General features: G+C 37.5%; 1 protein-coding gene and 1 long non-coding RNA gene across 3 annotated transcripts in view; one reads left to right on the top strand and one right to left on the bottom strand.

Moving 5' to 3' along the window:
* LOC306891677 (NLR family CARD domain-containing protein 3-like) overlaps window positions 1-27,891 on the bottom strand; it is a 269,541-nt gene that overhangs the window by 77,198 nt on the left and 164,452 nt on the right. The window contains exons 1-14 of one of the 2 annotated variants that reach the window (XM_079452139.1): window positions 27,005-27,092; window positions 26,663-26,730; window positions 26,199-26,309; window positions 25,969-26,020; window positions 24,856-25,060; window positions 22,719-24,486; window positions 22,229-22,402; window positions 21,639-21,812; window positions 18,336-18,509; window positions 17,764-17,937; window positions 12,782-12,955; window positions 12,150-12,323; window positions 11,366-11,539; window positions 10,691-11,244 (exon numbers count right to left, since the gene is read on the bottom strand). In XM_079452139.1, coding sequence (XP_079308265.1) covers window positions 11,238-11,244; window positions 11,366-11,539; window positions 12,150-12,323; window positions 12,782-12,955; window positions 17,764-17,937; window positions 18,336-18,509; window positions 21,639-21,812; window positions 22,229-22,402; window positions 22,719-24,486; window positions 24,856-25,060; window positions 25,969-26,020; window positions 26,199-26,309; window positions 26,663-26,688 — 3,387 coding nt within the window. In that variant the 5' untranslated portion in view covers window positions 26,689-26,730; window positions 27,005-27,092 and the 3' untranslated portion in view covers window positions 10,691-11,237. Of the gene's footprint in view, window positions 1-10,690; window positions 11,245-11,365; window positions 11,540-12,149; window positions 12,324-12,781; window positions 12,956-17,763; window positions 17,938-18,335; window positions 18,510-21,638; window positions 21,813-22,228; window positions 22,403-22,718; window positions 24,487-24,855; window positions 25,061-25,968; window positions 26,021-26,198; window positions 26,310-26,662; window positions 26,731-27,004; window positions 27,093-27,891 lie in introns of those variants that run through there. The other variant, XM_079452137.1, reaches the window with a different exon arrangement.
* LOC306891742 lies at window positions 14,267-17,390 on the top strand. The gene is made up of 5 exons (XR_013786396.1): window positions 14,267-14,805; window positions 15,678-15,784; window positions 15,854-15,946; window positions 16,568-16,656; window positions 16,778-17,390. It is a non-coding gene; the product is annotated as an uncharacterized lncRNA (long non-coding RNA).

The following is a 27,891-nucleotide window of genomic DNA, read 5'->3' as shown; positions in this document are numbered from 1 at the left end:
AATTATTTTCTTATTGTGACAAATCTGATATTGTTGGAAAGGACTAAGACTCTAAAATAAATATTTCATCACTGTTTTATTAAATCATTTATGTAAGAAGAGTAATTGATTCATAAATGACAAGAGTGTGAATAAGAAACATTTATGTGCTGCTCAATGTCTGGCGGTACACGTACATTTACTTCAATATTTAGTTTAAATTATTAACTTATCATAACAAACTTTATATTGTCAGAAAGGTCTAGGACTCTAGAATGCATATATGATCAGTACTTCATGAAATTCATAAATAACAAGAAATAACATTATATCCAGTAATGAAAAGGCAAGACAGTCTATGAATCTGTGATGAGGGGGATTGACATCAGGGTTCTAGGAACAGGCTTTAGGCAGAATGTGGATCATTTTTACACCAGAACATCACTGTTCCAGGATCTCCTTCAAAAAGGCTTCTGGACCTGTGGGACTATTCGCTGCAACCACAAACGAGTTGGGGTCTGTTCCCAGCACTCGCACAGCTCAGCTCCTGCTATATCCCAGTCAGATCGGAAACATTTTCATTTAAACAGAAATTTCTTTGAAAATGTTGATAACCCATTTAGAAATATTTCATTTTATGTAAAAAATCGTCTTATTACTGTAACTGTACAGGTTTCAGTTTATTTTCTCTGACAGAATTTCTCCCAAAACTAAAATACATAACAGCCACTTTCACTCATAAATGATCAAATTAAACACAGGCTCTGCCTTCTAAAGGGAAGGCGTTTGTTTTTATACTTTTGATATATCAAATTTGGCGAATATCAATTATTTCTTTGAGATTAGAGTTGAATTATACTGCGACCGCCCACAGTTTATATGCACCAATCATTGCAACGCTTGTACTGTATATATCTGGTACATTACAATGAGTTTGATGATATGTCGAGTTTTATTATGTGGAAATGGGAATCCCTATTGTCCCTTACAGTTACCCGCTTATATTGCGTGATGCAATATACTTCATTTCTTATGCAGAACCCAGAAGAAGCTATTTTGAAGAACGTTGGAAACAAAAAACCTTTGTACTATTGACTTGACATTGGTCTTGTCTATACAATAGATACCAATGTTTCGGTTTTGCAGCATTCTTCAAAATATCTTTTGTGTTCTGCAGCGTAAAGAAAGTCGTACAGACTTGAAATGACAAGAGAGCAAGTACAGAATTACAGAATTGTCACTTTTGGTGTCCTATAGTTTTAGTCAGAGACACTCGAGTTCCTCTGTAACAGACCTATAGTCAAAAACTGTGTTTTTATTAGCACACAGAGTTATCGTGACCTTGAGCTACACTAACAAGTTTTACTGTTGTCTACACCACGCCTCTTAGTTTTTATAATCATACATTTTTATATTTGGTACATAAATAAATAACAAGATGTTTTACGGGGGCTCATTCTTCATATTCTTTCTACTCTTATGCTGGAATCAAAATCATACACTCCAAAAACAGACTTTAACCCAAAGATTGGGTATCCAAATACAGCTGAAAGTGGAAGAAAAGGGACACTTTGCCTTCCCAAGGGTGCATTTGAACTCTTCCATACTATGGGATAGAGAAATAATTGTTTCCCTTATTTGCAGACACTTGCTGGAATCAAGTAAAGCTATACGCTTGTTCCTGGAGGACACCGGGGCAGAGAAATAAACGAAGAAAACACAATTTTTGTGTGTGTTTCTCATAGGACTGACAACACTTACAATAATGTTTATCCCTTTCAACAGTGTTTTATGACATCTGGAGGGGTTTCCTGGAATATGACTTCAAATGTTGTTATTTACATTTGTGTTTAAATTTGGGTATGAAACATTCAGGCTGAAATCCAAAAATAACCCATGAGTTTAACATAAAACACATAGAATGGACTGACCAAATATTGATTTTATTTTAGTTAATATAAACTAATTGATAAAGATAATCAATTTATTTTATATTTATTTATGTTTTTGACAGCATCATCATTTTACAGCATTTTTACACAAGTGCCTAAAACTTAACAATACTGTAGCTTTGCAGGTGGTTTCTTAAAGCATCTTGGAGACGTTGCCACAGCTCTTCTGGATGTTTCCTTCTAACACACCATAGCAAAACATTTAAACAAATGACATTTTTAGCTGTTCAAAATACTAATGTTCTAATCAATTCTTCATCAACACTTATATACTTCACTTGGTCAATAGCATAAAGGCTTGAAATGACTTAACAAAAAGCTTCTCAAAGCAATACCACAGAACCATTTTGGCACTACTCATTTCTTAGCAGTTTAAAGAACACTTTTCATGATGACTTCCATGTGTGACTGAACTATACTTTAAGTTCATTTAGACGCTATGCTCTCTCTCTTTCTCTCCCTCTCTCTAATTTAAGACATGGACAGGAAGAAAAAGAAGAGAGAGTATGACAGGGAATGGGTTACTTTCAAAAGACTTATTAAACAACAGAGAACTAAGGAAAATACACAGAACTGTGCAGAACTTTTATTGACCCACACAGAGAATGAAACTACTGACACAAATATGTGGGAAGCCATAGATAAACACAAGGAACATGAACCAATGGAGGATGTTGACATTGAAAACCCTATCTTTGAAACAGAACACATTTCTGAAGATTCAGATTCTGCGGAAGAGTTTTCAGATCATGATTCTGACATTATTGATAGTTCAACTTCAAATATGGCCAGTGACATTACATCTGGGAGCCTGGGAAATGAAATTGTCCGTAATGCTGTAGATAGTCTTGTGAAACTGCTGAGGAAACATGGATCAACTGATCTTCCATCCTGTTCCCGAACCTTGTTTGACACTCCAAAAACTGTGAATATTCAGAAGAAACCAGGAATGGTGTATTTCTACTTTGGAGTAGAGAAAATGTTTAAAAAAACCACATGCAAATATTCAATGTAGAGATGACTGAAAGGGTGAATGTCTTGGAGTTAAGACTTAATGTTGATGGCCTCCCACTATTTAAAAGTTCAAAAACTTGCCTTTGGCCAGTTCTTTGTAGCACCAATCTGAAACTTACTGATGTATTCCAGTGGCAATAACATGTGGAAATTCAAAGCCCAGCAATTTTGACTTTTTATGTGACACAGTTGAGGAAATACAAAAATTGGAGAAAGAGGGTCTGTGATACAACGGAAAACACTTCCCAGTAAATATGAACTGCATCATCTGTGATGCACCTGCCACGGCCTTCATCAAATCCATAAAATACTTCTGTGGGTATCGTGGATGTGACCGATGCATTCAGAAAGGTCAGTGGCTAGGGCGCATGACATTTCAGCAGGTGGAAACTCTACAGTTGCGTACCGACAGGTCTTTCAGACAGAGGCAGCAGGAGGAACACCATGATGGGGAACACGAAACTCCACTTTACCAGCTAAATATTGATATGGTGTCCTGCTTTCCGATTTCGCATTTGAAAACTTCAATCAGAAGCTTAAAAGAATGGTCCACACTGGAAGAAATCCACTGGCTCAGGTTACAAGAAGGATTCTTGAAGGGCAAAACATTCACAAGACAAAACTGGTGGAGGAGAAGATCAAGTGCACAAGACCCGACAATGTTTTTGGAGCTGAGCAGACTTTCTTTGAGGTTATTGAAGATGATGGGCTTGAAAAACAAGCAGTCCTATGTAGGGTCTATGATAAGACGGATCCCCTCTACACAGACCCCTGTGACTCTGGCATTGTTGGTTCATATGTTGGCAAAGCAAGAGAGACAACAATTCGGAGGGTATTCCAATCTGACCTAAACCACAAGCAATCCTGATTGACAGTGTGGAGGAGAACAAGATTATATTTCTCTACATATTACACACAGATCAAGGACAAAGCTCAATCCTGTGAAAATGATGAACGTGGACACCACAAGAAAATCATGCAACACCTCCGTCAATCAGTAAAATCTTAATCATGATTTTGTCAAATCCTTCACATTTAGGATATTATGACTTTATTGAAGGAAATCTTGCAACTTTGTATCAAACATTTGTAAGTTTATCAATTTAAACTATTCCACATATGCCCTAAAAGTTAGTTTTTAATAACCAAATTATATTTTCCAGATGATTACTTATGCTGTGGTTGAATTTGAAGAGAAGAAGACTGTTGCTGTTGTTTGCAGAAAATGGATTGTGGGAAATGTAAATGTAAATATTGTTATTTTTTGATTTTATGGTGAAAACAAAGAATATATACAGTATATATAGTGCAGAAGCCATTACACATTTTCAATGCCTTGTGGTACTTGTGTAAATGACCAAACAGATTTTAGGCTGCTTTTGAACCCATCTGAACCATCAAAGAAGGCAAAAAATGGAGAACTTCCAGATAAGACGACTTGGAAGCTCTTTAAGAGAAGAATTATTGAAAATTAATTTACAAGTAAGAGTTAAAGGCTCAGATTATATGTATGAGCAACACACAGAAAGTGATCAGCAAACAATTCAGTTTCTGAGATAAGGTCCTTATCGCAGATGAAACTGTCGTTCGCGAGTCACTGAAACAGTCAGGAATCGATCAAAAGAAACGAAATGCATCCTTTCGGTTCCCCGTTTCTTTGAAATGTCCGGATCTCGATACCCAACCCAACTGTAACTTTGCAGGTAAGCATCTTAAACACACTGCCACATCTGATGGATTTAGTCTGTCTGTTTTTTCTCTTTTTATCACGTAGATGAAAGTGACCAGATCTCTGAGCATGTCGAGGCTATTGTCACACTTATGCAATAATGGATAATTATATATTTTTCATTGAGTGTGTGTCACTGTCTCAAAACATATATAGTCAGGCCCACCAGTATTGAGACAGAGGCACACTTTTGGTTATTTGATCTATTTACCAAAATGTATTCACATTGGTTATATAATGAATATATCTCATCTTTATTTAGAGTGTTTTCACATCTGAAAAAGGGCTGAAGGGTTTAGGAATGACAGGTCTTTAATATGTAGCTCCCTCTCTTTGGAATGATCAAAAGTAATGTGACAGCTGAATCAAAAGCTGTTTTATGGACGGGTATGAGCTTCTTGTGAAATCATTTCTTCATAAATGAATCGTGTTAAAGGTCTGGAGTTTATTCTAGGTTTGGTGTTTGCATTTGGAAGCTGTTGCTGTGAAGCAAGTGATACAGAAGTTTCAAGAACAAATCAAATTCATGAGACAGATAGCAAAAACATCCAGAGTGGCCAAATGAACAATTTAGTACATCCTGAGAAAAGAATAATACACTGGGGGTGAATAAAAATATGGATGTCGATTTAACATGGTGGTTGATGGCATGTTTCACCATAATGAGACAAGTGAAGATTTACTCAGGATGCTTCCGTCTTCAATTACAATGAGCAGAAAACACCAGAGACCCAGTGCCTTAGGAAGCCATGCATGGAAATGAAATCCCACTGCCTGAACACAATTGTTATTAAGATGTTGCCTGCTTATATCATGATGTATTCAAAGCCGTCTCCATAATTTGTATTCCCATTAGTCTGATGCAGTTTGATATAAGTATAAAAAAATATTTTTTAGTTTCACTTGCATGGAGATCTTCCTGAACCACATGATGTGGGCTCACAGCAACATTTTTCAAATGAAAATCTACACCTATTATAAATGTCGGGACATTAAACATGTTTAATTGATGAGGAAATGATGCAACAAAAATTCATCATTCCCATTATTTTTGATCACTTCAAAAAATCACTCTAACTTGAATACACAGTTTATACATATTTAAATGTTTAGTTCACCATTTAATTATATATATCACAAAGCCATGAAATACCTGAAGCGTGCTGAGGAGTTGTCAAATGTCGAATCTGATGGAGACTCCCAGATTGACAAGAAAAGACCTCTCAAGAGACTAAGCCGCTTTGAAAGTGAAACAGAGGATTGTAAATAAATTAAATACATTGTTAATATCACCAATGTAATGGAATTTTTTCTAACCTTGCTTCATGACGTGTTGGTCTTTGTTTATGAAGTGTTTATCATGTTTTTGTGTATACGCGTCATTGCACTCTGCCTTTGTCCTCGAGCAAAGCACAAGTAAGATAAGGGGTCCTCACGTATTGTGTGGACCACAGAAGCATTCTTGCTCGAGGGGAAAGGTGGGGGGGGTGTCACGTTTAAATCCTATATAAACTCTGGGTGCAGAAGGAAACAGGGCCTTTTCTCTGCACCATGTCATTGCTGTGATGCAGATTAAACGACAATACAATACTTTGCAAAGTACCTCATGCCTCTCTGTGCGTTGCGTTTGTCTGGGCTGACTCACCTAGTTTAAGGAATAAGAAAATTCCACAACAATTTGACGACGAGGTTTGGGATCACAAGGCTGACGGAGAACGAGCTGGGGTTGACTGATCATCCTGGACATAGCAAATCCAGCTCTGACCCCATACAGGGACGAGAGAACTCTACTCCGGACCCCAAGCTGACGTGATCCCAAAAGAACTCAGTGCAAGGCACAAAAAGGAAAAGCGGTGAGTCAAATAGATTTTTCTATGAGACTACTCATAAATAAAAGTATATGGATAAACCAACGTACAGAGAAATGAGTAAAATATGGGACGGAAAGTTTAGCAAATTATTAATGGGGAAATTATTAATTTTAAAAAAAAAATTACTTTACATAACTGCATAACCACAGTCAATGAATTATAAAGGTAAATTTAGTTGTAAGCATACTTCATGTATCAGTAAATCAGTAAGTGCTTCAGTAAGATCAGTAAATGTATTTACGATTGTTAAAAATTTTATTCTGACATGAACATTTCTTACATTCTTTTACACTCTCTATTCAAGCTAATGCAAGGTAAGTTGGCAATACTTTATTACAGCACACTTCACAGATAGATAGCAATAAGTATGCATTCACATGTACATCATTTGTTTACTGTAAGTGCCAGAGCATGAGGTGGTTATGTAAAGACTACAGCTATTAAAACACTTAAGGCTCAAACATGGAAATGCAGGCCGTCAATCATCAATACCATGTCTTTATGCTGATTGTACTTGTTCATTTAAAACATTTAATGCCCTTCAGATACACTTATCCCGAAACCACATGGAATCAGACAAACCAAGAGAGTTGCTGTTATTTAGTTGTCTAATATGCAGTTCAATTCCATTCTCTTCGGAGAAGCAATATTTTGAGCACCTTAGAAGCCATATGAGGAGGTACGAGGTAGTGACATGTGTGTTCAAAAACTGCAGCTTCCATACAAACATTTATTCAACGTTTGCGACTCATAAACACAGGAAACACAATACACACTCCATTGAAGATTTTAAAACTGAAGTCTTGAAAAAATACTCAAATCCTGCTGCTTTTCAAAATGATCTAGAGGTCTCTGATGATGACACAGAACTTGATGATTGATGCAGGAGAGAAGTTGTAAAGAAGAAGTTTGGACAACTTCTTCTAAAGTTGCAAAGTAATTTCAATGTGTCAGGCAAGTGTATTGATCATATTGTAGATGACCTTCAGTTCCTATCTTCCTCTGCATCTGCTCCAGTTTTAAAAGATGTTGTTGAGTCCACTTTGAAGAAACATAACTGTGAAGTACATTCAGCGGTTATCTCAGATTTGGTAACAAATATTTGTGAATCACACACTTTAAGTTCAGCTTTAGGGAAAGATGGGCCTTTTTCAACGTCATTTAAGAGGTCACAATTCATGAAAGCACATTTTTCAGTCATTGAACCAGTAGAATACATACTACACAATAAAGACAACAGAACATTTCAGTATGTTCCAATACTGCAGTCGTTATTGCAAATCTTGAAGAATGAAAGAAAATCTGGATGTGCATCACAATACCAGTCCTTCCAAGATGGATCTAACTTCTGTAAAAATTATTTTTGTGCTGGAGATGAGGACAGATTAAGTCTTATTCTGTACATCGATGATTTTGAAGTGTGCAGCCCCTTGGGAACTTCCCGCAAGATCCACAAAGTCACGGCCGTCTATTGGGTGTTAGGAAACTTTACAGCATATGCACGATCAACACTAGCTTCTATTCATTTAGTTATTCTGTGCAAAGCAGATGACACAAAGCGATTTGGATTTCAGAAAGTTTTAGAGCCACTCCTGACAGATCTTCAAAGCTTGGAAAAAGATGGTGTTTTTATTCCAAGTTTAGGAAAAATCATGAAAGGCACTGTGGTGAGCGTGGTGGCTGATAATTTGGGGGCCCATTCTTTGGGAGGATTCGTTGAAAACTTCACAGGATCTAATGTCAGCAGATTTTGTCTCAGAGAAAGGTCCCAGTTTCAGACCACAGAAGTAAGATCTGGACTTTTTCAGAGGAGAGATAAAGAGCAGCACACTCTGCATGTTGAGACGGCTTTGTCAAGTCTTATTTCCACTCCTTGCTATGGTGTGAAAAAACATGTGAAATGTCTGAAAAACTTCGACATTTTCATGTAACATCTGGTTACCCACCAGATGTGTTACATGACCTTCTTGAAGGTGTCGTTCCATTGGAACTGGCGTTGTCATTTCAAGCCTTCATCAAGAAGAAATATTTTTCTCTTGTGGAGCTCAATACTTGCATTCAACAGTTCCCTTATAAGTGGAGTGACCAAACAAATCGTCCACATTTGATTCCTGCTCATTTTGCTACCAAAAGATCTGTAGGAGGTAATGCACATGAAAACTGGTGTCTGTTGCCTCTCATAATAGGTTTGAAAGTACCTGAGGATGATGAAATATGGCAGATGTTAATGACCTTAAAAGACAGGAACTTGCAGTGGCCCCAGTTCATACTGAGCAGAGCATCTGCTACCTTGGCACTTTAATATCTGAGCACCGAAACAGATTTCTGGAAGTTTTTCCTCAAGGCTCCTCCCCAAACACCACTTTCTCGAGCACTACCCTGAGCTTATTCAGGGATTTGGTCCTTTGGTAGCCCTGTGGACCATGCGATTTGAAGCTAAACATTGTCAGACAAACACAGTTGATCCATCAAACATTTTCCCTTGATTTATTGAAATTTGCGCCAAGTGTGAGAGGTGGAAGATTTGCAATGTACGCTTTGATAAGACTGATTCTCCATCGATGATGTTAATAAGCAGAATAAATGATGTGTGACCCAAACATCTCATATGAAACCCCCATATTCTCTTCGTTCCTCGTCTCCGTGTGGGGCATTTAAATGAAGCTGTCGTTCAAGGTGGCTAAGTGTGTTGACCTTTAACCCAAACTGTATGATGCCTAAACCCTCTTCACTAATCTCATATTATGGCTTCATTAGTCTTCAAAAGGGTCTTTTATATCAGGGCTCCACACACAGTGAGGGCCATAAAGAGGGGAACGCAAAGTCACTTGCTGTTGCGGTTTGTTATATTGAAATAAAGAAAAAAAAAACCAACAACAAACAATAACACTTGTTCTGCCTCTTGTTGTTTAGTACGGAGCACATGCACTAGTCAATCTAACAATGTTGTTTTGTGGTAAAAGTGTAGTAAGCACTTTTATTTTGAGTATTGAGCACTATTGTCAAAACCATGGTTTTATATTTTACCAATGCTATGGCTTTTACAAATCACGATTTACACACAATAAATAACAAATAAAATGATGATGAGCTCATATATAATTTTTCTTCTTTCTAATGTAATACTGTTAGACCGGATCAGAAACATATTGCTTGTGAGCCATAAACTCTTTTGGTGATTCATTTAATAAAACAAACAATCACGATTTTGTTTGACTTGTTTAATACTTATTCACAATGTATTTGTTTTATTAACCAGCATTTCGATAAAATGACACTTTGGGTCATTTCTGAGCAAACAACAGTAACAAAATTAGTTCATATTTTAACAATCTCTTTCAGTTGTTTTCTTTTCAGCACCATTACCACAGTCTTCTGTGTCAAATAAACATATTATATTGTGTATATTATAATTATTTTATATTATAAAATTGACATAAGACGAAATTCAGTACGTAATTCATTAATTTATGAATCAAGCATGAGAGCCATAAGAGGCCAGAACATGAACACAAGTTTGCAGTAAACAGCGGCCTCTGCTGTTCAAAACATATATTGCGATTCAAACACAACCAGTGAATCGTTCAATCCCTCCAAAGTACATTAAGCTTTTTACTATTTCAGAAATTACGTTTTTTATCATTTTATTTGAACAAAATAAGTACGTACTTCAGATACTGGAGACTACAACAGAAATCTATTTATTCATTATCAGTTGTTTTGAATGTTGTTGCATTTACCTCAAAGTATGTTGTAATATCAAGAGGATTAATAAGAATTATGATTTTTGCCATAATCTTGCATCTATGGGTATTTAAATATAGCTATTCATTCATGAATCTACTGAATCAGTAGGCCTATAGGCCTTATGTGTTATGATCTACATGGCATAAACAATAGATAGATAACAATATAGCTTCTGAGAAATGCACCACAGCGACCGAGAAAACTGATAAATGGAGTCGATTTGCCATCTACTGGCTCAGTACATTCATTTAATGTATTGTATAAATTATAACTTATTAAACATCTTGCTAGTTAAACACAAACTATTTATTTTATTCAATTTATGAATTTCAGCCTCTTTCACTCTGAAAGTGAGGATTCAAGTTGAGGTTTTGCTTGTTTGTTCTTTTTTGTTGTTCATAATGTTTGTATTCAGTTATTTCATTCCAAAACGTCTGCCGTATATTAGCCGTATTAGTTCTGTCTGTTATCAAATTATCATTTTTATTTTCATATTTACCTGATTATATTCTCTTATTAGCCTGATTACATACAGTTTATTTATAACAGAGATGTTCGATCATATTGTGTTGTACATTCATTCATTGATATTGTGTTCAAAATATTGATCAATTGCTTTATGAAATTAATAAAATCTTTGTTTCTTTACCAATGACTTCTCAATGTTCTTGTAATAATAAAACCACGGTTAACTTTAGTAAAAGACATGCTTTATACAGCTTTATAAAATTGATAAACGTATTATATTTGAAACAAGCTTATGTGGTTTGGGTAAAGCTCCTGGCGACAGAAAGCAATATTAAATATTAAAAGTACAGCGAACAGACATTATTTTCCAGCACAGATTTGCCGGTCCAAGAACAAAACAAACTTTGATGCCTGCTGTGATCTGCTTATTGGCCTTGTAGCAACATCACGGTGTGAAGACGATTGATACCTTCAACACTAAATACTGTAAAACATCAGAGAGATCAGATATTAAAATACACTCCTCACATTCATTATCTTAAGACATTTCACAATTATTTTATCCACAAGTATTGCTACAAAACCAAATTTACACGACAACTCACAGTAGTGTCTGTAGTTGACAGTGTGGATCCTTCAGTAGATCAGAGAGCAGCTTCACTCCTGAATCTTCTGGATTATTATAGTTCAGATCCAGTTGTGTCAAATGTGAGGGGTTTGATCTCAGAGCTGAAGTCAGAGCAACACAACCTTCAGATCCAATACTGCAGAACGACAGACTGAAGAGAGAAGAAAATATATGAGATAAATTAATGTCATTTTTAGAATAATACCAAGAATAGTTTAGTATAATATTCAGGTTATTTGTTTGAATATTTATAACAGTATGTTTTCTGTTATAATTTTTCTAAATTGAGATTTATGCATCATCAGAAAGCTGAATAAAACTTTCTATCGATGAATAGTTTGTAGGATTCGACAATATTTGTCAGAGATAAACTACTTGAAACTCTGGAATCTGAGAAAATGGTCTTTGAAGTTGTTACTCAGATGTTCTGTATCAGGTCGTTGATAAGAAGAAACAGGTTTGTTTTAATACTCTCTATGGACTTACCACTGTAATGACGTGTGAATGATCATGTGACTTTCTTATGCCACGTGACAAGTGTTCCCATTGCAGTTTAGCTAAATGTTCCTTTATCGTATTGCCTAAAAAAACAAGTCATGCGCAATTTGAAGGGTAATGGCAACGCAACTACTGTTGTGTCTCTTACACATTGATCAACAACATTATATGAAGATGATTCACAGGAACTTTTATAAGGACCTCCATTGAATTTATATGATACAAACATACATTTAACTTTATTGCTTTAAGGATTTTCTTACTGTAATGTCTTCAGTTTACAGTTTGTATTCTTTAGTCCATCAGAGAGCAGCTTCACTCCTGAATCCTTCAGTTTATTGTGACTCAGGTTCAGTTCTGTCAGACTTGAGGAGTTTGATCTGAGAACTGACGCCAGTGATGAACAACTTTTCTCTGTCAGATTACAGCCACTCAGACTAAAAGAGAAATAACAAGATAACAGTGAGTTAAAATTTAAGTAATACATTTATCATAAAAATAATTGGATCTCATGTATTTTCAATGAAAGCTTAACTTCTAGCATGAGTGACATAAAACCTCAGCAAAACATGAATGTGTGTCTACAACTAAACAGTGTAATGTTTAACTTTATGCAAATGGAGAGCAACTTTCCATATATTACATTTCTATTTATTATTAAAACTTTTATCCAAAGGGATTTACACATGAGATTAATGCAAGCAGATCAAGTTTATCCAAGAGAAAACATTTTACATATAGTGCTGCCACACCACATTTACACAACAAGAGTGAAACAGCAAAAATACTTGAAAGTCACTTGTGATTATTAAAAATAGTGAGTTTATAAACAAAATTATTAAGACCTCTACGGATTTTACAAACACACACATTATTGCTTTAAGGATTTTCTTACTGTAATGTCTTCAGTTTACAGTTTGTGTTCTTCAGTCCATCAGAGAGCAGCTTCACTCCTGAATCCTTCAGTTTATTGTGACTCAGGTTCAGTTCTGTCAGACTTGAGGAGTTTGATCTGAGAACTGACGCCAGTGATGAACAACTTTTCTCTGTCAGATTACAGTCACTCAGACTGAGAGAGAAATAACAAGATAACAGTGAGTCACAATGTTAGTAAGACACTTATGACTGTTTTCTGCATGATGGATCTTTCTGATGTGAATAACGCTGACACAAGGTTCATGTGATACTTAAAATCTCACCGTATCACAAATGTAATACATATAACAATGTTCCAAGAGAAAGACACAAACATTTAAAAAATCTCATTTATTTTCAATGAAAGCTTAATAACTTGTTGAGTGACAGTGACATTGCAAAGAAAACATGATCCAGCCGATATGCCTTATTCAACATCCCAAAGGTTAGACCCTATCTCACGGAGAATGCGGCACAACTTCTTGTCCAGGCGCTGGTGATCTCAGGGTTGGACTACTGCAATGCTCTCCTCGCTGGTCTTCCTGCAAAGGCTTTCAGCTGGTTCAAAACAGCCCAAAAGGGTTCATGTGACACCACCTTTAATCTCTCTCTACTGGCTACCGGTTGAAGCCCGGATCAGATTCAAGTCACTGATGTTTGCCTACAGGACTATCACTGGATCTGCGCCGGCATACTTCCACACCGTACTACACTCCTACACCCCATCAAGAACCCAACGTTCAGCGAACCAGCGGCATCTTGTATTGTCTTCTCATAAGGGCAGAAAATCACTTTCACGCTCATTCTCCTTCACAACTCCTTCCCGATGGGAAATAATCACACCATAATAAAAGCAAAATAACTCAACAAGGCTGAAGTGTGCTCACATAACAACTGCACTCAGCAGGTTAATGAAACAAAACAATAGAAACAAAATGTTAGAATAGTAGGAACAGAACAGCAGCCATGGAAGTCCCAATCCGACCCAAACACTCAGCACAACATGTGCTTATCCACAAACAGCCCAGCACCTCTAGCCAGGACACCAGACTGATAGCAGAATAATGACGCGATAGATAAACACAGCGCAGCACATTGACCCCATGTCCAAAACAACCACCTTAATATACCCGGATGAATGAGACGCTGATTAACTACAAGCCTCTAGGGCGGAGTCAACACACGCAGAGAGGGCGCCACCCACTTCACTTCACTACAGGGACGTGCACAGGGGGGTCACTCAGGTTGCCCGTGCAACTGCCCATATGCCCTTCTCGACTCACGTTGCCCTCCCGAGGTGGAAAATAAATCATACAATGGATGCAGAATTTCACATACGTCTCGATAAAAACACGCGCAAAGCCTCATTCACTTCCGTATTCGGGCAACGAAAGTGAAAGTCAGAAGGGGAAGGGCAAACTCTGTTTACATGGGTTCAGCGCTGCACGTGACCGGCACCTGAGCTGAGTCTGCATGAGCGGCCCTAGAAGGAGATTGTTCGCGGTTATCGGGTGATACGACTAAACGACATACATCTGGATTTCGGCCGGACAGTCCGGATTTTAAGCCCCCTGTCATGCGTCCGCGGCAGCCTCAAACCGGACACTCATTTGTCCTTCTTTTGTGCTGAATCGGCCTAAACAAAACCCGCTTTAGAACATTTATTGGGACGCAGCAGCATAGCGTCTGACGCCGTAAGATCTCCGGTCAAACAAATGATTGGCTGAAAGAGGTGTCAAATAAATATCTGATATATCATTGGTTAAAAACGTAAACAAGCCCCCACGACGTGGAAGTGGAGTCCACATGCTGGCTTCCTCACATCATAACGGTAACTTGCTGAAACGTCAGACATCATTTAATCTGGAATGGACAAAAGAGCACAACTTTATATAAAAAACAGTAGAGACACTTTTCATGGATGTCGCTGTGAAGTGGACGTTTGTAGTCAAGGGACATGCGACATGCCAGCACAGAAAAACAAAAGTAACCGACGATCTGCAGGTACATCTTCCCTTAAGCTTAGGTCAAATATTCATTGCCAGACAATTTTAAAAAAAACCGAGTAGACTGTTTCAGAATCACTGTATCATGATGGTATTGTAGTTGCGAGTACACCAGAGTCCTATGCTATTATTCTTGCCTCACTTAATGCTGCAAAGTGTCCTTCTTTTTGGTGTTATGGGAATGGGCACTATTACGTTGTCAGAAAAGGTGAGTTTGTGATGTATACCAAACAAATGATAATCATCATCAAGTTTTATGAAATGTATTCAAATCTTCAAAAATCCAGGCTGAGTTTGCCACGTTTAGCCTAAATAATAAGACAGATAGCTTGCAGACAAGCAGCCTGCTACTATTGTTTTGGTAGGAAGGCATTAGGCAAACTAAGCTACATGTCTGCTGATAGTTAGTTTCTCACATTTCGTTTGAGCAAGAAGAATTAATGATGGAAGCAATGCATCACATTAATTATTTTATTCTAAACGGTTAAATGCCTTAATCCTTTCACTATTTTGGGTATTGTTTGAAGCCAAGATGCCCACTGAAAAGAGGCGGATTCAGGAGAGATATTTCAGGGAGTTATGTTTTTCTGTGTTATTATTAGTACTGGTTAAGGTGATTGAGTGCTGTATTTCAGTGTTTTACTTCTTTATATATATATATTTTAATAAAGACCCTGTTATTCTCAGTCCTTCATATAGCCTGTGAGTTGTTGTATTTTTGGGGGGGGGGTTGCCCTTTTTTCAGGTCAGAGCAACTGCCCCTCAAAATTCCTGTGCACGTCCCTGCTTCACTACATAAAAAAAGATTATATATATATATACACAAACACACAAGGGGGCTTAATTTATTTAATATTTATTAATTTTCAGAAAACATTGTCTGGACTATTGTTGGAAGAAAATATAAAGACCGGACCTCTAGGAACTTGAATATAAGACCCCTGCCCTACAGCATTCAGACAAAACAGTGAAACAAAGTGTGTATAATGATGCTCATTAAAGATCATCTTCATATTTTACACTGCTGTATATTTCTTGTATGTCAGATGTTCAGGTGAATCTTTTTGGATTATCTGGATGTCACAGATTTAGCTTCAACCTCGCCGCTGCTTAATAACAATAAACTTCACTGTGACAAGGTGAGACATGTTTTATATTTAATAATGTTTGCTGTTCATTTCATTTAATGTTTGGTGTTTATTTTAGACTCGTACCTGATGAACGTGGTCGTTTGTGGTTGTTATGAAACATCTGTCTGTGGGTTTGAAGTGATTGTCACACACAGTATAAATGACAGATGCTTTAGTAGATATTTGCTGGAGTCGCACTTTTGCTGCAGAGTTAGAGCTTTAAAAACACATTTTAATGGATATGAGGGTTTGTATTTGTTATCTGAAAGTCTCTGTGCATGTTCATGCATTCATTCAGTGTTTTGGATCTTGTGAACGATTTGTTTATGTAGCAGGGAAAAGTGACAGGGCCCCTTTAAGAGCATTTCCTTGGGGCGGAGTTGTGCACATGATTAGATTCCCAGGTGCTTTATAAGACCAGAGGAGCAGTTGTTTGCATGGGCTTTGTTTGCTGGTTGAGACTCAAGAAGGTTATCATTGTTGCTACTTTCACTCATTCAGTATTTATTGCCTCTAAAGTGATGTACACACTTTAGTACACTTGTGCGCCTTGTTTGTAGGCTGTTATCCTCCTTTCCTTGTATATAGTTAGAATGAATGATTTCAACCATTTTTGTGGATGTGTTTTAGGCTGGTTTGATCTCCCTGATGGTCGTGGGGCTGGTGGACGGATGTTAGTGACCATTGAAAGTGGTACTGTTCAACCTTTTAGAGCATTGGTAGGGTTTATGTGTATTGGGAGTGATTTAGCTGCGGCAATATATATTTATTTGTGTAGTTGATGTCTAGATGATTTTATATTTATTTGATGTAACATTTGTTTTTTTTTGTTCTCCTTAGGATTCCAGTTTCTTTGCCACTGCTGACTTTCCTCCCCTTTCGGTTTTATGTAACTTTTTTATTTTGCTTTTTTGGGGGGTTTGCTGGTTAAGGTTGTTTTGATAATTTCCTATTTAATATTGTGACATGTCTAGTACGGCTGGGTATGGTTACTCTTATTAGTCTACATCAGGGCTGTTTAAACTACAATGGTCCGCTTCCTGAGCATCAGTTTTACTCCGAGAACCAACTCATTTGTTCTTTTGTTTAGCGGATCACTATCGAGTGCTGGTCTCTTTGGTGGATACTCTCCTGTGGTGCTGCCATGTACACTGTGTTGTTCACATTTATTTCTCTTTGGGTGTGCGCGTGTGTGTGTTTCCCTTTTATTAGGCACGTGTACTGGTGAATATCACAGGGGCAATAGTGTGGGCCCATGCCAGTGGACGGTCAGTCCTCCTCGAGTGTCCGCTAGTTTGTCTTTGGGCTTGTTTCGTCTCTTAAAGTTGGTGTTCTCTATTTTAAGATTACTGCTCCAATGGTGATTACCTTGATTAATAATTCAGGCCTTTTAATAGGGCGTGTCCTTTTCTATAAGATGTCTGTCAATAAATTGTGAATTTTGTTCTATTTGAGAAACTCGTCTCTATTCCTTCTGTTACAATGAATCTGTGTCTATAATTTAACTTCACTCTCCCTGTGAGGGATTCAGGGTGGCGTAGTCAGGCGATGTTGATCGGGCATCTTCATTTTATAGTGCCCTCGTGCTACATTTAGATGTGGTATCATTTATGTTGACGTCACTTAGGAATATCTCTGTTGTTTGGCCGGAGGAAACTGACATTACCGAGGTTTTGTTAAAACGCCTCCACTGTCAACTACATCAAATTTACACAAGAACAAGAGTGAAACAGCAAAACATAAACAGCAAAAATACTCGACAGTCACTTGAGATTATTAAAAAAAGTGAATTTATAAACAAAATGATAATTTGATTAGTAACTCACAGGAGTGTCTGTAGTTTACATTGAGGATCCTTCAGTAGATCAGAGAGCAGCTTCACTCCTGAATCTTCTGGTTTATTATCACTCAGATCCAGTTGTGTCAGATGTGAGGGGTTTGATCTCAGAGCTGAAGTCAGAGCAACACAACCTTCAGATCCAATACTGCAGTTATACAGACTGAAGAGAGAAGAAAATAAATGAAATAATGACAATAACATTTAGACAATAGTTAGGAGTTAAATTAAGTTAATTATACTTTAATATATTTTTATTATTCATATATTATTATTCATCAATGTATCAAATTATGTCCCTTTTTACAAGATAAATTAATTTATTGTAAATCACTGTCAGTTTATATTCATATCATGAATAGTTTAATATATTGAAGTTAGTTATTAAAATGATCTCAGTTTGGTGATAATTCTGTATGAATCTGAATCAACAGAGAGTCATTGACTGACAGTCACTGTTGAGTCTCTTACATATAAAGATGATTCTGATAAACTTATGAAGACCTTCATTTACATAATACATACACATGTTTAACTTTATTGCTTTAAGGATTTTCTTACTTTAATGTCTTCAGTTTACAGTTTGTATTCTTCAGTCCATCAGAGAGCAGCTTCACTCCTGAATCCTTCAGTTTATTGTCACTCAGGTTCAGTTCTGTCAGACTTGAGGAGTTTGATCTGAGAACTGACGCCAGTGATGAACAACTTTTCTCTGTCAGATTACAGTAACTCAGACTGAAAGCGAAATAACAAGATAACAGTGAGTCACAATGTTAGTAAGACACTTATGACTGTTTTCTGACTGCATGATGGAACTTTCTGATGTGAATAACGCTGACACAAGGTTCATGTGATACTTAAAATCTCACCGTATCACAAATGTAATACATATAACAATGTTCCAAGAGAAAGACACAAACATTTAAAAAAATCTCATTACTTGTTTAGTGACAATGACAGTGACATTGCAAAGACAACGCAATCCTGTCGACATGCCTTATTCAACATCCCAAAGGTTAGACCCTATCTCACAGAGAATGCGGCACAACTTCTTGTCCAGGCGCTGGTGATCTCAAGGTTGGACTTCTGCAATGCTCTCCTCGCTGGTCTTCCTGCAAAGGCTTTCAGCTGGTTCAAAACAGCCCAAAAGGGTTCATGTGACACCACCTTTAATCTCTCTCTACTGGCTACCGGTTGAAGCCCGGATCAGATTCAAGTCACTGATGTTTGCCTACAGGACTATCACTGGATCTGCGTCGGCATACTTCCACACCTTACTACACTCCTACACCCCACCAAGAACCTGCGGCGCCTTGTATTGTCTTCTCATAAGGGCAGAAAATCACTTTCACGCTCATTCTCCTTCACAACTCCTTCCCGATGGAACAGTCTTCCAAATGCGGTTAATAAGTGAAAAAAATAAGTGAAATAATCACACCATAATAAAAGCAAAATAACTCAACAAGGCTGAAGTGTGCTCACATAACAACTGCACTCAGCAGGTTAATGAAACAAAACAATAGAAACAAAATGTTAGAATAGTAGGAACAGAACAGCAGCCATGGAAGTCCCAATCCGACCCAAACACTCAGCACAACATGTGCTTATCCGCAAACAGCCCAGCACCTCTAGCCAGGGCACCAGACTGATAGCAGAATAATGACGCGATAGATAAACACAGCGCAGCACATTGACCCCATGTCCAAAACAACCACCTTAATATACCCGGATGAATGAGACGCTGATTAACTACAAGCCTCTAGGGCGGAGTCAACACACGCAGAGAGGGCGCCACCCACTTCACTTCACTACATAAAAAAAGATAATATAAATATATATAAATATATATATATACAAACACACAAGGGGGCTTAATTTATTTAATATTTGCTCATTAAAGATCATCTTCATATTTTAGACTGCTGTATATTTCTTGCATGTTAGATGTTCAGGTGAATCTTTTTGGATTATCTGGATGTCACAGATTTAGCTTCAACCTCGCCGCTGCTTAATAACAATAAACTGCACTGTGACAAGATGAGACATGTTTTATATTTAATAATGTTTGCTGTTCATTTCATTTAATGTTTGGTGTTTATTTTAGACTCGGACCTGATGAAAGTGGTCGTTTGTGGTTGTTATGAAACATCTGTCTGTGGGTTTGAAGCGATTGTCACACACAGTATAAATGACAGATGCTTTAGTAGATATTTGTTGGAGTCGCACTTTTGCTGCAGAGTTAGAGCTTTAAAAACACATTTTAATGGATATGAGGGTTTGTATTTGTTATCTGTAAGTCTCTGTGCATGTTCATGCATTCATTCAGTTATTTGGATTCTTGTGAATGATTTGTTTATGTAGCAGGGAAAAGTGACAGGGCCCCTTTAAGAGCATTTCCTTGGGGCGGAGTTGTGCACATGATTAGATTCCCAGGTGCTTTATAAGACCAGAGGAGCAGTTGTTTGCATGGGCTTTGTTTGCTGGTTGAGACTCAAGAAGGTTATCATTGTTGCTACTTTCACTCATTCAGTATTTATTGCCTCTACTGTGATGTACACACTTTAGTACACCTGTGCGCCTTGTTTGTAGGCTGTTATCCTCCTTTCCTTGTATATAGTTAGAATGAATGATTTCAACCATTTTTGTGGATGTGTTTTAGGCTGGTTTGATCTCCCTGATGGTCGTGGGGCTGGTGGACGGATGTTAGTGACCATTGAAAGTGGTACTGTTCAACCTTTTAGAGCATTGGTAGGGTTTATGTGTATTGGGAGTGATTTAGCTGCGGCAATATATATTTATTTGTGTAGTTGATGTTTAGATGATTTTATATTTATTTGATGTAACATTTGGTCTATTTTTGAATATTCCAGTTTCTTTGCCACTGCTGTCTTTCCTCCCCTTTCGGTTTTATGTAACTTATTTTCCTTTTTTGGGGGGTTTGCTGGTTAAGGTTTTTTTGATAATTTCCTATTTAATATTGTGACATGTCTAGTACGGCTGGGTATGGTTACTCTTAGTCTACATCAGGGCTGTTTAAACTACAATGGTCCGCTTCCTGAGCATCAGTTTTACTCCGAGAACCAACTCATTTGTTTTATCTTTGTCTTTTGTTTAGCGGATCACTAGGGAGTGCTGGCTGGAACACGGGTGTGGTCTCTTTGGTGGATACTCTCCTGTGGTGCTGCCATGTACACTGTGTTGTTCACATTTATTTCTCTTTGGGTGTGCGCGTGTGTTTCCCTTTTATTAGGCACGTGTACTGGTGAATATCACAGGGGCAATAGTGTGGGCCCATGCCAGTGGACGGTCAGTCCTCCTCGAGTGTCCGCTAGTTTGTCTTTGGGCTTGTTTCGTCTCTTAAAGTTGGTGTTCTCTATTTTAAGATTACTGCTCCAATGGTGATTACCTTGATTAATAATTCAGGCCTTTTAATAGGGCGTGTCCTTTTCTATAAGATGTCTGTCAATAAATTGTGAATTTTGTTCTATTTGAGAAACTCGTCTCTATTCCTTCTGTTACAATGAATCTGTGTCTATAATTTAACTTCACTCTCCCTGTGAGGGATTCAGGGTGGCGTAGTCAGGCGATGTTGATCGGGCATCTTCATTTTATAGTGCCCTCGTGCTACATTTAGATGTGGTATCATTTATGGTGACGTTACTTAGGAATATCTCTGTTGTTTGGCCGGAGGAAATTGACATAACCGAGGTTTTGTTAAAACGCCGCCACTGTCAACTACATCAAATTTACACAAGAACAAGAGTGAAACAGCAAAACATAAACAACAAAAATACTCGACAGTCACTTGAGATTATTAAAAAAAGTGAATTTATAAACTAAATGATAATTTGATCAGTAACTCACAGTAGTTTCTGTAGTTGACAGTGTGGATCCTTCAGTAGATCAGAGAGCAGCTTCACTCCTGAATCTTTTGGATTATTAAAGCTCAGATCCAGTTGTGTCAGATGTGAGGGGTTTGATCTCAGAGCTGAAGTCAGAGCAACACAACCTTCAGATCCAATACTGCAGTTATACAGACTGAAGAGAGAAGAAAATAAATGAAATAATGACAATAACATTTAGACAATAATTAATAGCAGAATTACTTAATATAGTTAATTATACTTTAATATATTTTTATTATTCACATATTATTATTCATCAAATGTATCAAATTATGTCCCTTTTTACAAGATACACATAATAAATTAATTTATTGTAAATCACTGTCAGTTTACTATAATATCATGAATAGTTTAATATATTGAAGTTATTTATTAAAATGATCTCAGTTTGGTGATAATTCTGTATGAATCTGAATCAACAGAGAGTCATTGACTGACAGTCACTGTTGAGTCTCTTACATATAAAGATGATTCTGATGAACTTATGAAGACCTCCATTTACATAATACATACACATGTTTAACTTTATTGCTTTAAGGATTTTCTTACTGTAATGTCTTCAGTTTACAGTTTGTATTCTTCAGTCCATCAGAGAGCAGCTTCACTCCTGAATCCTTCAGATTATTGTTACTCAGGTTCAGTTCTATCAGACTTGAGGAGTTTGATCTGAGAACTGACGCCAGTGATGAACAACTTTTCTCTGTCAGATTACAGCCAATCAGACTGAAAGAGAAATAACAAGATAACAGTGAAGATATAAACACATCAAGAGATAATTTTTGAACAATGAGAATCATCTGCACAAGAGCTGAAGCAACATCTGCACCTGATAGAGAATCACTGCAAGAACTGAACACTGACAGACAATTATAAATAAAAAACAAATGAATGAAAATCAGAAAAAAGCCACAAGAGAGCAGCTCTCACTCTATAGATGCAGTGAACAATTCCATCATGTTTTATTGTGTCTCTGTAGGACATTAACTACAGTAATGTGGACTGTTAGATGTTCAGGTGAAACTGCAGGTAAATGACTCACTCAGCTGTTCTGGATGCTTTGATCACTGGCAGAAGCCTCAGAAGACCTTCATTTGATGGATCATATTTCCTCAGATTAAACTCATCCAGCTTCTCTTCTGAGTTCAGTAACACAAACACCAGAGCCGACCACTGAGCAGGAGAGAGACGGACTCCAGTAAGACTAAACTCATCTCCTCTGTTCACATATGTTTGTACTTCCTGCACTAGAGAATGATCATTGAGTTCATTCAGACAGTGAAACAGATTGATGGATTTCTCTGGAGAGAGATTCTCTCTGATCTTCATCTTAATGTACTCGACTATTTCCTGTTCACTGTCAGAGCTTCTTCCTGTCTGTGTCATCAGATCTCGTAAGATTGTCTGACTGGACTCCAGTGAGAGACCCAGAAGAAATCTGAGGTAAAGATCCAGGTGTCCGTTCTCACTCTGTAAGGCCTTGTCCACTTCACTCTTCAGTAAATCACTCATGTTTGATCTCAATCTGCTGAAGTTTTCTGATGTTTGCTGAAGAAATGACAGAAACTTGAATAAAGCAGCGAGAAACTCCTGAACGCTCAGATGCACAAAGCTGAACACCTTCCCCAGGTTCAGTCCAAACTCCTCTCTGAAGATCTGAGTACAAACTCCTGAGTACACTGACGCTTCTCTGACATCAATGTCACACTCTCTCAGATCCTCCTCATAGAAGATCAGGTTCCCTTTCTCCAGCTGTTGAAAAGCCAGTTTTCCCAGAGACTCAAGACTCTTTCTAGCCTGCTGAAGATCTACCTCACATTTCCCATCATACTTCTGACTCTTCAGTTTGATCTGAAACATCAGGAAGTGTGTGAACATGTGAGTGAGAGTCTTGGGGATCTGTGCTGGACTCTCTGCTTCACTCAACATTCTCTGGAGAACAGTGGCTGAAATCCAGCAGAAGACTGGGATGTGACACATGATGTACAGACTTCTGGATGATTTCATGTGTGTGATGATTCTGTTGGCCAGACTCTCATCATTGATTCTCTTCCTGAAATACTCGTCCTTCTGAGGGTCATTGAATCCTCGTACATCTGTGATCAGATCAACACACTCAGGAGGAATCTGATTGGCTGCTGCTGGTCGAGAGGTGATCCAGATCAGAGCAGAAGGAAGCAGATTCCCCTTGATGAGGTTTGTCAGCAGCACATCCACTGACGCTGATTCTCTGACATCAAACAAACTCGGATTCTTTGAGAAATCTAGAGGAAGACGACACTCATCCAGACCATCAAAGATAAACACAACTTTATAATCATCAAAGTCTGTCGATCTCAGTTCTGTGGTATCTGTGAAGAACTGATGAAGAAGATCCATCAGACTGATATTTGTCTGTTTGATCAGATTCAGTTCTCTGAAAGGAAGTGGAAATATGAAGTGAAGATCTTGATTTGTTTTTTCTTCAGCCCAATCCAGAATGAACTTCTGCACAGAGACTGTTTTTCCAATTCCAGCGACTCCTTTAGTCAGCACACTTCTGATGGGTTTGTTTAGTTCAGGTGAGACTTTAAAGATGTCATTACATTTGATTTGTGTTTCTTGTGTCTCTGATCTTCTGGATGCCGTCTCAATCTGTCTCACCTCATGTTCATTATTGATGTCTTCACTCCCTCCCTCTGTGATGTACAGCTCTGTGTAGATCTCATTCACAAGTGTTGAGCTTCCTTGACTTGAGATTCCTTCATTCATTCTCTGGAATTTCTCTTTTAGTCTGGATTTGTGTTTCTTCATGTATAAAGGGGCCAATTCTGATAAACAAAGGGAATATAAATAAAAATACATGTTTACGATTAGAAAATCCTTAATTCTACAGTATGTACAATGTAAAAAAACATGTTTATTTTTCTTATTTAATATCATTTTAACATAGTAAAGCTCTCTATGCTTATAAAAACAATTGAATATTTTGCCTAATTTGTTATTATATTTGACCTTAAGAGTGTTTTAAGATTTTGTTGATCATGACATTAGATGAACACAAAAAGCTTCATGGTTCTATTGTGTTGATTTATTAACTGTAAATGTATTTTCACTAATAATCATCAGTAAATACAGACACTGTGTCTGTTCGTCTGAAGGTAAAGTGATGTCATAGTCACATGACTGAGAGCTCTTACTGGTCTGTAGTTTGTCAGCGAGGTCTGTCTGCTTCATCTTCCTCAGGACATTCAGTGTGATCTTCAGAAACATCTCTCTGACTCTGATCTGATCTTCATCATCCTCCTCTTCTCTCTCAGAGCATGATGGGTAATCTGGACTCAGTAGACTCTTGAAGATCTTCAGCTCTTTCTTCATCAGAGAGATGAGTTTGTGCTCAATCTCCTGAAAACATTGTTCAAACACACATGATTTAGTTTTCTTATGAGGGCAGAAAAAGGTTTTAATGCTCATTTTAGTGAACACAGTTTTCTTCTAAATTGCTTGAACCTCATTTCATGAAACCTGTAACACTTTAAACACTATAAACACACATCAAAACTACACAAACAAAATCATATTTTCTTTAATTCATATTTTGCCTTCAAATGATTCTCAAAGCATCAAATACACATCAGCATTGATAACACACTGAGATCTATTTCAAATCAATATGATCGTGACTTCTTACTACAATGAATCAGTTTGAAACTAAACATCTAAACATGTTTCAGAATCATCAGTAATAATAACAGTAATCTGTGTAAAGCTGCAGTACGACTGACAGTAAAAGAATCTCATGAAACTCCCTTTAAACATACAGATTTGATTTTGGCCTTAGAAACATATTTTGGGGTAAAAATATTATATTTTAATAATTTATATTTATTTATATTTATATATACATGGTTGCTACACAGTAGTTACTTACTTACACACAGACACACATACACATACACACACACACACACACACACACAAACACACAGACACACACACACACGCACACACACACACAAACACACACACACACACAAACACACAGACACACACACACACAGACACACACACACACACACACACACACACAGACAGACACACACACATACACACACACACACACAGAAACACACACACACAGAAACACACACACACACACACACACACAGACACACACACACACGCGCACACACAGAAACACACACATACACAGAAACACACACACACACACACATTGACACACGCATGCAAGCACACACACACACACACAGACACACACAGACAGACAGACAGACACACACACACACACACACCTGGAAAACAGACTCCATGTGCTTCCCTTTGATTGAGACATTTGTGGTGTTTCTGTAATGTAACAATAAATGAAATATGTGTTTCATACAGTGAACACATGGATTAATGTGTGTATCTGTCAGTAAAGTGTTCAGTGAATATCTGCAGTAACATCAACAGCACAGACTCAGATCAGAGAATAAAGACTGATGAAGTGATTTACTCGTCTAAACCATCAGACTGTTCTCACCTCACATCTGGATCATCACAGTCTCCTGAACTGAAGTAAAGTGGACGACCCATTGAATCTTCACTCTTCATGGACACACAGCTGGGTTTAGGAGATTCTCCACCAGTCAAACTAAAACAACATTACAACACTTTACTTCATGTTCAGTTTTATGCGTTATTCAATAAAGCACTTGTATTAATGAGATATTTCACACAATAATAATACTTTATATAAATGATAAAAACATATTTTAATATAATTCATCAAAATATAATTAGTAAATGTGTATAAATGTTACACACATTTACAAAATGTCTCTACATGTCAATGATTATAAAACCACAAATAATAAATGAAACTAAACTGAAACTATTTAAACTAAAGTAAGTTATTAAATACAAACTCTTACATCTGTCAGAGCAAAACACATCTAACTATAGACAATAACTCATTTAAGTTTATTAAAATCTTTAATTTCTCACCTTTTGGTCTTTTTGGAGAGATTCATGATGAACACACAGTGTCAGAATATAAAGAGTTAATCTCAAACCTGTAAACAAAATACTGATGTGTTATGTGTCATCTCAGAAATACACACTTCTTTCCCATCAGTCCGTCCACAACATTGAGCTTCACATTTGCTCTTCACAGAGAAACTAAGTTTTCAAAACGTCACTTTTAATGTTTTGAGTTTATAAACACACTTCCTGATTCCAGAAACAACACAATATTCAAGACAGTTCTTCAAGCAATAAACTTAATGTGATGTTCAGATCAAGACGATATTAAATCTACTGAATAAATATGAGGCTGTTTATACTTACTGTGTTTTTAGCTTCTTTATGATTTATTTTCTTGAACGAGGCTTTGCTGTAAAATGGCTCCTGCTGTAATAGTTTCACTTTCACCTGCAGTTACCTGTGAAGGAGGAGGAGCCACCAAACATGACAGACTTGATCCACAGGCAGATGACATCAAAGTTCATTCAGACTGAAGTCCACTAGTTAGTGACCCCTGCGCTAAAGGTTCTTCCTCTTGAAGGCAGTAGTGTGACGTCTCTCCAGGAACCTGCTGAGTGAAACTCTTCACAATATGAAGACTTATGAAGTTTATTCTCCAGTGACGCTCTTTCTCCAGTATGGATTATGTGATGCTGCTTAACTGGCTCTAATACTCACACCACACTCAAAGACTTCACTTCTCTTCATTATGGATTTACTAGCAATTCTTACCATAGTCATTCAATAAAATACATATTCCACAAAAAGGCTTTGCATTGTTTTCTCTGTTTATGTCAGGGTTTAGTCAGGGCAGAAAAATACACGGATTCAATTGCAGGGGTAACAGGGGTATTTATTGAACTACGACAGAGAGAAACTGAGAGAGACCAACAGAGTTGGAGATGACTAATGGTCCGGACGTTGGGGCTGACTGCAAGGCCAACTGGGAGACCCAGTGTACAGCAGCGCCAGCCAACGACGTTGGAAGTCTTGTGTGCAGTCTGTTCTCCCGAGTGAAGCAGCTAGGGGACAACAGTGGGCGGCGTCGACCCACGTAGGAGGCGCTCGTCCGAGCAGCCTCAACGAAACGTCTCGGTTACTTTCGTAACCTCGGTTCCCTGAGAAGCGGGAACGAGACATTGCGGAGACCGCATATGAAACTCCTCCTCTTTTTCACTTTTCCTGAAGTCCTATAGGATAACGCCAGTTAA

Source organism: Barbatula barbatula (genome assembly GCF_947034865.1).
Source record: "Barbatula barbatula genome assembly, chromosome: 3".
Classification (NCBI taxonomy): domain Eukaryota; kingdom Metazoa; phylum Chordata; class Actinopteri; order Cypriniformes; family Nemacheilidae; genus Barbatula; species Barbatula barbatula.
Note: the sequence above shows the minus strand (reverse complement) of the source record. Positions and strands in the feature narration are given on the sequence as shown.